The 10,624-nt window shown below is 35.3% G+C and overlaps 1 protein-coding gene and 1 long non-coding RNA gene across 2 annotated transcripts; both read right to left on the bottom strand.

Moving 5' to 3' along the window:
• Window positions 1-2,302: 2,302 nt before the first annotated feature.
• On the bottom strand, window positions 2,303-3,585 carry LOC126616184 (uncharacterized). Its single transcript, XM_050284192.1, has 2 exons — window positions 3,304-3,585; window positions 2,303-3,216 (listed from the first exon to the last, which is right to left on the bottom strand). The coding sequence occupies exons 1-2, from the start codon at window positions 3,533-3,535 to the stop codon at window positions 2,426-2,428; spliced, it is 1,023 nt and encodes a 340-aa protein (XP_050140149.1). The 5' UTR covers window positions 3,536-3,585; the 3' UTR covers window positions 2,303-2,425.
• Window positions 3,586-8,413: 4,828 nt separating this feature from the next.
• On the bottom strand, window positions 8,414-10,319 carry LOC126616189 (uncharacterized). Its single transcript, XR_007621054.1, has 3 exons — window positions 9,537-10,319; window positions 9,247-9,369; window positions 8,414-8,884 (listed from the first exon to the last, which is right to left on the bottom strand). It is a non-coding gene; the product is annotated as an uncharacterized LOC126616189 (long non-coding RNA).
• Window positions 10,320-10,624: the final 305 nt, after the last annotated feature.

The following is a 10,624-nucleotide window of genomic DNA, read 5'->3' as shown; positions in this document are numbered from 1 at the left end:
AAAACAGAAAACAATTTAACCTAAACACCATTCGAATTGCATCAGGCATTCTAGAACTTTTAATCCTTGCAGCAGCAATTCTCAGCTCTTGATAAGATAAGTGACTACTCCCATTGATCAAAGCTTTCAAGCAACCCCATACGAGCAACATGTAACTTAAACTCTCCAATAGGTAAAGCTTTAGTTAAAGGATCAGCCAGCATCTGAGTTGTACTAATATGTTGTACCTCAATCAGTCCCTTCTTAACCTGTTCTTGGACTTTGAGAAATTTTACATCCATGAGCCTAGAAGTTGAAGTTCTTCTATTATTCTTTGCAAAGAACACATCTGAGTTATTATCACAATACATTCTCACAAGTTTTTTGTACCGAATTTATGATCTTTAAGTCTGACATAAAATTTCTCAACCAAGCAGCTTGCTTCATTCCTTCAAAACAAGCCACAAACTCAGCCTCTATAGTCAAAGTGACAATAACAATTTGCTTTGCACTCTTCCAAGAAACTGCACCTCCATTTAGCATGAAGATATAACCACCTGTTAACTTCCTATTATCCACATCACCAGCCAAATCCGAATCTATATACCCTTCAATTTCCAAAGAATCACATCTGCCATAAACCAACATGAAACTTTTAGTCCTTTGCAAATATCTTAGAACTTTCTTTGCAGTTATCCAATGTGCATCTCCTAGATTTGCTTGAAACCTTCCCAGCATGCCTACAATATAAGCAATATTTGGCCGATGTGTACAAATTGTTGCATACATGAGGCTTCCCACCAGAGAAGCATAAGGTTTAGATTGCATTTTCTCAATCTCCAAATTAGTCTTTGGACATTAACTCCTTGAAAACTTATCTCCCTTGTTGACTGGAACTTGACCACAGTTACAACTTACCATATTAAATCGAAGCAACACTCTGTCGATGTAACCCTTTTGTGATAAACCAAGCAATCTCCTAGATCCTTCATATCAAAACTCTCACTTAGCATCCTTTTCATACTTTGTAACAATTGAGGACAAGAACTTGCTAGAAGGATATCATCAACATAAAGCACCAAAAGGATAAATTGTGTACCAAAAAACTTAATGTAAATGCAATCATCCAATTAGTTTTCTTTAAAACCCTGAGAAGAAACAATCTGATCAAATTTCAAATACCATTGTCTAGAAGCTTGCTTCAACCCATATATGGACTTATTGAACCAAATATTCCTAAACCCTTTCAACAAATCCAGTAGGTTGCTTCATGTAAATAAACTCTGCTAAGAATCGATTAAGAAAAGCAGTTTTCACATCCATTTGGTGCAACTCCAAATCAAAATAAGCAACCAAAGACATGACAACTCTCATTGAATCCTTAGAAGACACTGGAGAAAAAGTATCATTATAATCAATACCTTCTCTCTGAGTAAAACCCTTTGCAACTAACCGGGTTTTATACCTCTCAATTCGACCAAGAGCATCTCTTTTGGTTTTATACACCCACTTGCAACCTATAGGTTTAATTTGAGAACTAGACTCCACAAGTGTCCAAACATTGTTTTTGAACATTGAATCTAGCTCTTCCTTCATTGCATTCTGCCGTAAAGTCGATTGAGAACTTTCCATGGCCTGAGTGTATGAAAGGGGATCATCAACATCACCAATATCAAATTATGTTTCTTGTAAATATACATAATCAATGGTAGCTGTTCTTACCCAATCCTCCTATTATTCACTGTGATAACATGTCAGCCATTGTCTTGAGTGCCAATCCTATGTTCCATTCTCGAATTAAGCACCTAGACACTACTATCACTTTGTCAAAGAAAGAGTCCAAGAAGGAGACTTGGAAGGCAGTTACATTCCCACTGAAGATCAATCAGCTGATGTGGCTTTATCTGTTTGTTAGGATATTAGCTAACAGTATTAGCTGATGTGGCAATCTGTTAGAGTGGTTATAACTACTTTCTTAGAGTGTAAGAAAGCTCACTTAGCAATATAAACTGTGTAAGAGAACAGTGTAATTGAGTTGTTAGAAATATAACAAGCTTTCATAATTTTCTTTCTTTCTTTTCATTCGAGTTCATCTTTCTTTTGAGTTGCAATTCTTTAGCTTACTGCTCTAGTGTTATCAGGCTTTGGGTATAAAAGCGTGGTGGAATGTTACAATTCCAATATCTTGCGATGAAATTATTGTAATGCTACATTAGGTTGATGCTAATGCTAGTAGCAGGATTAAAAGGATAAAAGACACTTTCATCCAGCTTGGGCGCAAGGTTTGTAAAGTGCATCGTCAAATGTTAGGAGTGCAAGAAGATTGGCATTACAGATATTATCAGCATTATGTGTATTAATTAACATATGAGTTGATACACAGGTTTAAATTATCATCTGAGAAGTTAATATCTTCACTTATTCCATGAGCTTGTAACAATATCAATTACTTCCTGCAAACTATTCCATTCCCACCGAAGGAATTACCAGTGCAGTCAAGATTTCCGTGATCCATCACCCTTAAATCTGTTTGATCCATCTTCCCGGATTTAGTGAAAACACAAGCAGCGCAATCTGCGGAGACAAGTGATGTTGTTCTGTACTTGTTTTCCCCTCCCACAACTGGCATAGCTACTCCTGGCTTTGCCGGGTTCTTGAAATCTGGCTGGTAAGTCCTTCCAAGCACTCCCTCAACGTTTGAGGATAAGCCATAGAATCTGAACTGTACTTCCAGATGTGCAAAACAGTCATCTGATGGTATCCGATAATTGTGGATCCTATCATCTTCCTTTGTCACAGGCACCACATTTACTGAAATTTCAGCAACTTCCGGGAGAGTGACCAAAACACTGTTCTTGCTCGATGTTCTCTCTACTCTAATGGCATTTTCCGGAGATTGCCACACGGAGAGCTGAGACTCTGGGATGATTAGCTCCTCTCCATTGTAAATAAATTTCAAGTGGTCGATTTGATTATCCCATGCCGATGCTTGGCTGGCCTCTAGGGAGAAGCTGTTAGAGTCAAAGAGGAGTCCAAGGGCCTGAATCCAAGTGTAGTCCCTGGTTCTGCCTTCAGGGCGAAGACCGATGAACCGGGCGTTGATTTGGAGGTTGGGGTCAGAAACTAAGCTGAAATACTCATTTTTCTTGCCGTGGAAGTAAAAGACAATGCCATCTCCACCGATGAAGCGAGGGTCCATGCATGCTGATCCGGGGCCTTCACAATTAGGCTTGCGACCTACGGTTACCAGCAACAACAAAGAAAAACCCTTGTCAGCAATAATTTTAACGTAGGTAAGTAAACACATTAAAGTAGTAGGCTTACCTTTGCACTCAGCTTTGCATATAGGTGAGTCACAGTTCAGATAACATATTTTAGCGGTTTTGTCTGTCGGTGAAGAGGATGGACATTCCTTCGGGCAGTATACCTGCTTGAGAAAGCACGGGCTTTTCTTGCTGTAGCAAACCTTAAGATCTGTCTTACATTGTACCAGAACAGCAGCGGATACTAGGATTACCAGAACGATCAAAACACGTTTGCTGCCTAAGGACTCCATTGCTTCTTTTCTTTCTCCTTCAACTCACCAATGAAATGTTGATATATATTGCCAGCTTAACTTCTCCTTTTCTGGTTGATCTTGTTATATAATTACAGAATCTATCAAGTGGGAGTTTACTATTATTTTTTAGTATTATAAATTCTAAAGTTTAGTGATATGAACGTGGTTCCCTTCAATGCTTTGCGGAATTGTTAATCTTGGTCAATGCTTTGGGGTTGGTGATTGTGAATTAGAGAAACAGCTATTGACTTTACGAGTTTTTTTGTTCTTTTCCCTTTTGTTTTCGGATCTGGTTATATATGAATTTTTGGTGAAGTTTGCCCCAATGCTAGTCAAAAGAACGGTGCAAAGAATCTCATGTAAAAAGAGTACAATAATAACTTAATTACAATTGAAAAGTTAATAATTCATTAGGGTATGGGACCTAATTGTTGATACAATATCAATCTTGATTTAAATGTAGTAGTGGACTCTTGGGAACCCGTCACACAAGAAGTTTTTTTTAGTGAATCAATGTCAACTGGAAAAGGTCTCTCACGATAATGATACGGTTTGGTTCATAATGTACATATTTTTGCACCCGATAAAATGGCCGTGAAAACTGCATTGTCTGCCTCTAGCTTATTTGTTTATTTGTTAATTGCTAGTACTTTCGGTGTACAACCATCAATGGAGTTATATATATTCTTGCAACTTGCCCGATTGGCCAATTTCACACTATAGAATATGATTTGTTCGTGAAGTCAAGCACACGACATGCACTCAACTGAATGCTACTTTGTATGGGTTTAAAATTAAATCAAGGGACAAGTAGGCATATGGTGAACCTGGTAAACAGTTCATGGCATCAAAATTAACAAACTTTTGTGTACTTAATAGGAGAATATTGTGATGTCTCCTGGTAGTTGCTAATGTATTGAGAGTACATGGAGAACAAGTCGTGATAGATTATAGAATGTTGATAAAATTCCAAGAAGTGTGTCTAGAAGAACGGAAAATTTCCCTCCACTTAATAGGAGAATATTGTGTACTTTTGTGTACTTAATAGAAGAATATTGTGATGTCTCCTGGTAGTTGCTAATGTATTGACACTTGAAAAATAAAATTTCTCTCCACTTATATAATGACATGTGTTGTACATTATTCCATGTTCCGAGTACATCGTAAAATTTATCGCTTTTAGGTTAGTTTAAGGGATAATGGCGTGAAAAAAAGTGTTAGCATTAAACTTAGGTCAAGAATAACCAAAGTCAAATGAAGGAAACCTTCCCTCGGGCTATCGATCGAGCCAGTGTCAATAGTGTGTGTGCTACAATGGGATTGGATATGAAAGCGTGGCGGAATGTTACATTCCTATGTCACACATTGAAAACCATTTTTGTAAGAGCAAGTTATGCAAATGTATTCAACTGAAACAAATTTATTCGACTTCTTTGTAATGACTTTTGAGATAGACGATGATGCGAAGACCGTTTCTTGATCATTATATTGTTGAAGTTCTTGCAATGCTACATGATAGTGATGATACTGACGTTGCTAGTAGCTGGAAATCAAGGACAGCGACCTTCATCCAGCTTAGACGCAAGGATTTGAAAGCTCATTGTTAAATAAATGCTATGACAACCAAATGAAAGAAGGGTTATGTGATGATTTGTGTGTCGTACGCGTAGTACACAGTCACAAGGAGGGGAGCTATTTTAGGTGCTTTGCTGTTATCACTGACTATAAGTCTTGTTGAATTGTGGTCAAGTGGCCAACTCAGCATTACCTTTCGGCTATTAAACAAAGCAAAAGAAAAATGGCCAAATTACTAGATATCTTTTGGCTAATAAAAAAAAGGAAAAAAGGGAGACATCAATTATGTTGTTCCTTGCTTTGTGATGATGGAAATTATGATGTTGGAGAAAATTTGTTTTTTTTATTTGGCCTAAGAAAAGCCACGGCTGAGGGTTTTAATGAGAAGCAATTGCTGCTTTTGATTAAGGGTTGTAAGGCAGCCATAGAGCAGAAAAACGCAGCAGAAAATAGAGAGCAAAAAAAACAGAGGTACTGCATCCCCATTTTGAAGAGAAGAAAGAAAGGTGATTTTCTTTCTTCGTTGGTACTCACTCAATCAAAGTTGTATTTGTGTATTAGCTTTGAGTTTTGTATAGAGAGGAAATTATGCACTATATTTCCCTCTCTATGTGTTTCTTTTGTGAGTGAGAGTTATTGGATGTATTGGGGTTTTGGGTTGTGAGATTGCCAACACTTTGTAAACTCCCATTTGGTTGATAGTAGATTATTGGGTGAGCTCCTATTGCTCCGAGGACGTACTCCAGTTACACTGACTGTTGAGGAACCTCGTTAAAATCTTGGTGTCTTTAATATTTTATTCTTGCATTTCATTTGATATATTTCCTGTGGGTTATCAAGAGTTGGTTCCATAGAGGTTTGGTGCTATCCTAGCACAACAAGTCTATCATTATTAAAGTGATTTAAGTGTTGGTTCATCCATCACATCACATGTTATGGACGAGGTTCTCATAGAGATTTGTCAACAGTGTCGTGAAAGAAAAACAAAAGATTTACAAGGTGTTGGGCCTACGGTTTTTGTTAAGCCCACGGTTAGTTTTAGGCTCACATAGGTGAATTCAGGATGAAGTCTGCTGCTCATCACTACAACGATCACTCGCGCTTGGACTACTGACAGCTCGAGTGATGTTGCTAGTATTCCTGACAATGTTTACGCAGATATAATTGGATCGTTTGTTTGTTTGTTATTGCAGTTGGTATATTTGAATCTCGTTTGTTTAGTGATGAAGAACATTCATATGCTTTCTTTCCATACTCCCAAGATTTGTCTACTGAATCTGCTGCTTGTTTGTTATCTGACATTGTTGTTTGCCATTGATTGTTGTCCATTTGTCCGCCGTATGGAATCATCTTGCACACTTGCTGGTTGCTGTAGACTCATTACATGTTTTCTCGCTAGAATTGCTTGATTGGTTGTTGTTCGTGTTCTCTTTCCACCTAACGGAATCCGCACGTATTTGCCGGTTGATTTTATTGTTGGCAAACTCATGATCACCATGAGTTTGACGAGGAGGTGTTGGAAATTTTAATTACTTAGCCTGTAGGTTTAATAATTTAAGGATATTTGTATTTAGGTTTTTCTTGTAAGTTAAGGTTTTGGATTCGTTGCCTATTAGAGTAGGGTTAGTTCTGTATGAATATGATAGCTGTAATTTAATTATGGTAATAAGTCTGATGAGATGTAATTTTCTCAAGTTATGTAGCATTCTTAGTGATTCTGTAGTATTTCTTTGTTTTTAGTTAATTAAATTAAAAAATTTGACGGCATTATTGCTAAAATATTGATCACATATCAATTAGCATCTGTATTCACCATGCAAGGAATATATAACATTAAAAGGAAATGTATTCAATGATGCACATAACCACTGATATATATGTATGAAGACTACTCAAAGATGAGTAGGAACTTCTACTCAAAATTTCTCAAAATTGTTCATTGTCAATTTACAGAACTTCGTGTTTATAATCAGAATCGTTGATATTATAAATCACCCTATAAAGATCAGCTATGCAAAAAATAAATTAAAACTAAGGTCGTTTAGTCATCAAACTATTTAAAAACAAATGAACAATATTGGTAAAAGCATTATAGACCGTCTATGTATTTGTTACAATAGATTGACTAAACGACCTTAGTTTTAATTTATTTTTTGCAGAGATGATCTTTACAGTGTGATTCATAGTATGAACGGCTCTGATCATAAGCACAAAGCTCTGTGATTAAAACACTAAGAGTTTTAAGTAGGAGTTCCTACTCATCTTTGAGTAGCCAAGTATTGTTCTATATGTATATGAAATGAATTTTTGACAATATTTATAGCAAATTTGAAACTTTGCAAACGACAAGATCAAGAAAATTAATACAATCAATTTAGACAAGAAAATAATTTCGTCCCATAATACATATTTTCTTGTGAATCCAACAATATATATTTTTCTCACCCGTTATAGTTTACTAGCTTTTCTGCACGCGCTTTGCGAAAAGCCTTTTTAACATCATGGCGCGCTACGCGCGGCATTTAGGGTTTTTTTCCTTTCACATCTATGCATACGTAAGGACATCTTTACTACAAAAACAATTCATACGTATTCTTCATGTCTTGCTCGTGCAAAAGTCCTTTTTTATATCACACGCGCTACGCGTGACATACAGAGTTTCTTGCTCAACATCCCTCTATCTTTTACTTTAGATTAATACATAATGTGTAATTTATCTATTGATTTATTCCTTTGTTAGGCTTTTATTTATTACTGGCGCTGCGTGACCCTAAAATCTTTTAAATATTCGATGTTTATTTGTAATCTAACTCTAAGTCCCTCTATTTTTACTTTAGATTAATCCATAATGTGAAATTTCTCTATTGATTTCTTCTTTTATTTTCTACTGGTAGCAATTTTTCACATTTATCTTCCTCTCATATTATATTCTACACGTAAAAGCATAATTAAGATTATTAAAAAAAAATGGTAGAACGCCAGTCATAGGTCTCTTATGCCTATTAAAACTAACGATGATACAAACCAAATCATATAGCCTGTAAATAAAAGGAAAAACCACCCCAATTGAATACATAGAACAACAAAATTACATGAAAAAGCTAGCAAATAAAAAATAACATACATCAACCAACGAAGAAAAGCTCACATTGTTTGCAATAAAAGTCCTCGAGATGCTTTGGTGCATTCCGTATCCTTTTTTGCTGCTTCAAATCCTTGGTGAATTAATACTATGTTTGGATGAAGAAATTTAAAATTATTAAAGAAATTTAAAATGATGGAAATTGAAATGACGGGATTTTATTTTTTAGAATTTGTGAATTTTCTTGTTTGGTTAACCTAAAGAACAATGGAATTGAATACGGAATTTGTTATTTTTAAACTCTCAATCATAGAAATTGGAAAATTACACATATTTTCATGAAATTTAAACTAGGGAATTGGAGGTCCCAAATTCCAAGTTTTTTTTTTTTCACGCAGAAATTCTAAATTTCTATGTTTACAAACAAAGAAATTGGTGTATGTCAATTTATAAATTCTGACTTTTACCAAATTCCAAGTTTATTTCCCTTATCCAAATATAGTGTAATGGTTCCTCATGAAACTACAAATTCTTTTTTGCTGCTTCACATTGTTTGCAATCAAATTACAAATTCTTTTCAAATATAATTACATACGTTAGTCTATTCAAGAATTGCTTCGTGCTTCATGGTTTGTTTTTCCTGCTTCTACCCCAATGCATCTAACCGTCCAGATGCTTGAAACAAAACCCTACAAAATAAAATACATTAACCGTCCAATTGCTTGAAACAAAACCCTACAAAGAACTCCGATTCAGGGCCTCCCCAACGGGAAACATTTAAATCCATTTTTGAATATGTGAAGGAGGAAAAAGAAATCGGTAAAGAAATTACACATTATGGATTAAAACTTTGTGAGAATTCTAGGAGAGCGATGAATTTCCTTTTAATCTGGTTGGCAGTTTGCATTGCATAATATATCATTTAATTCAATAAATTTGTCTATATTAAAAAAAAATTAAAACATAGTTAAAATTTAGCAAGAAAGGTACAATTAATCCAAATGGAAGCAAAACTTTGATAAACAAAAGTAATACAAATATAAAAAGCTACCTGTTAAATCCGCTAATCAAGCAAGAATATGCCGCTTCACCTATCTCTTCCTCCACTTTTCGCAAGTTAGGTCGTGCTCGTCTTCATTAACCTTTCCACCCGCTTCCTGCAATATGTTTGTATCTGTTTCAAAATCAAAATGCAAGATATAAGAGAAAAGGTAAATAAAAAAATGCATTAACAAAATGAATCAACTCCCTAGTAAACCGCAAGATAAAAGGGGAAAAGAAATCAAACACTAAGAAGACAAAAGAGAAGAAAAAAAAAGTTAAAAACAGAATACAAAATACCTGAGAGACTGATACAACTTTGTTTATGAGTGGTGGAGAAAGAGAGAAACCAAATGGTAACGACTCATATCAGTTTCAAAAATGACACCACGTCCATCTTCTCCTTCGTCATAAATCTGCAAGCATAACTACCCACTTTAGGGGCGACTGGGAGAACCAAAACAAAAATAAAAATAAATTATTAACTTTTGGATTTAGAAGTAAACTTAAAATTAAGAAAAAAAACCAATACAAATTAAACGAAACCGTGATTAAGAAAAGAAAATTAAGGAATCTCCTAGCCGCCCATTGTAGAACAATCTTGTTGTAAATTCGTGCCATAGCCAGCAAGGTTCTTGACAAAACCCGGAAGACAAAACTTAAATTAAATCAAAATTAAGTGAACAACACAACACATTAAATAATTTAAATTAGGGTAGGGTTAGAATTGAAAGGGAGGAAGAAGGATCGGAGGTGGAGGTGGAGGTGGCGGTGGATCGGCGGGAGCGGAGGTCGGCTTACGGTTTAGTTGCAGACAAATATGGGAGCGAGATCTGCTAAACAACAAATTTGATTCAAAGTGGAGAGTTTAAAACTGCCGGCAACTGCAAACAGTTTTTTCTACCCCTCTTTTCCCATGTTGGTTTTTTATTATCTCTCTTCTAAAATGGAGGAGGAGTTTGATCAGCACGTTCCCCTTTTTCTTTCTTTATTATCTTTTATTAACAAATTTTAATTTTTCTAACAAAATTGCCCTTGCACTTTTATATGTATCAAATTCTATCAATTTTAGATTTTTTTTTAGAGGTGTTTTAGTCTAAATATTTTTGATGAATCCTTGAGACACCAAAGTAGTATGTTTTTTAATTTTCCTATTTTTCCATTCTCTCCAATTAACGAAGCACGAACATACAAGAAAAAAAAAATGATGTAAATCCTAACTGCACCCATATGCTGCCAAATGCCAACGACCATAATTAAGGACATCAGAGAATTCAAATAAGTCGAATATGAGTATATATATATAAACTTGGCAATATCATAACATTTGTGGTACAATCATCACAATATCATAACATTTACATGGTACAATAATTGCAATATCTAAT

Source organism: Malus sylvestris, chromosome 3 (genome assembly GCF_916048215.2).
Source record: "Malus sylvestris chromosome 3, drMalSylv7.2, whole genome shotgun sequence".
NCBI classification, from domain to species: Eukaryota; Viridiplantae; Streptophyta; class Magnoliopsida; order Rosales; family Rosaceae; genus Malus; species Malus sylvestris.
The sequence above is the reverse complement of the archived record's forward strand: the minus strand, read 5'-3'. Positions and strand labels throughout refer to the sequence as shown.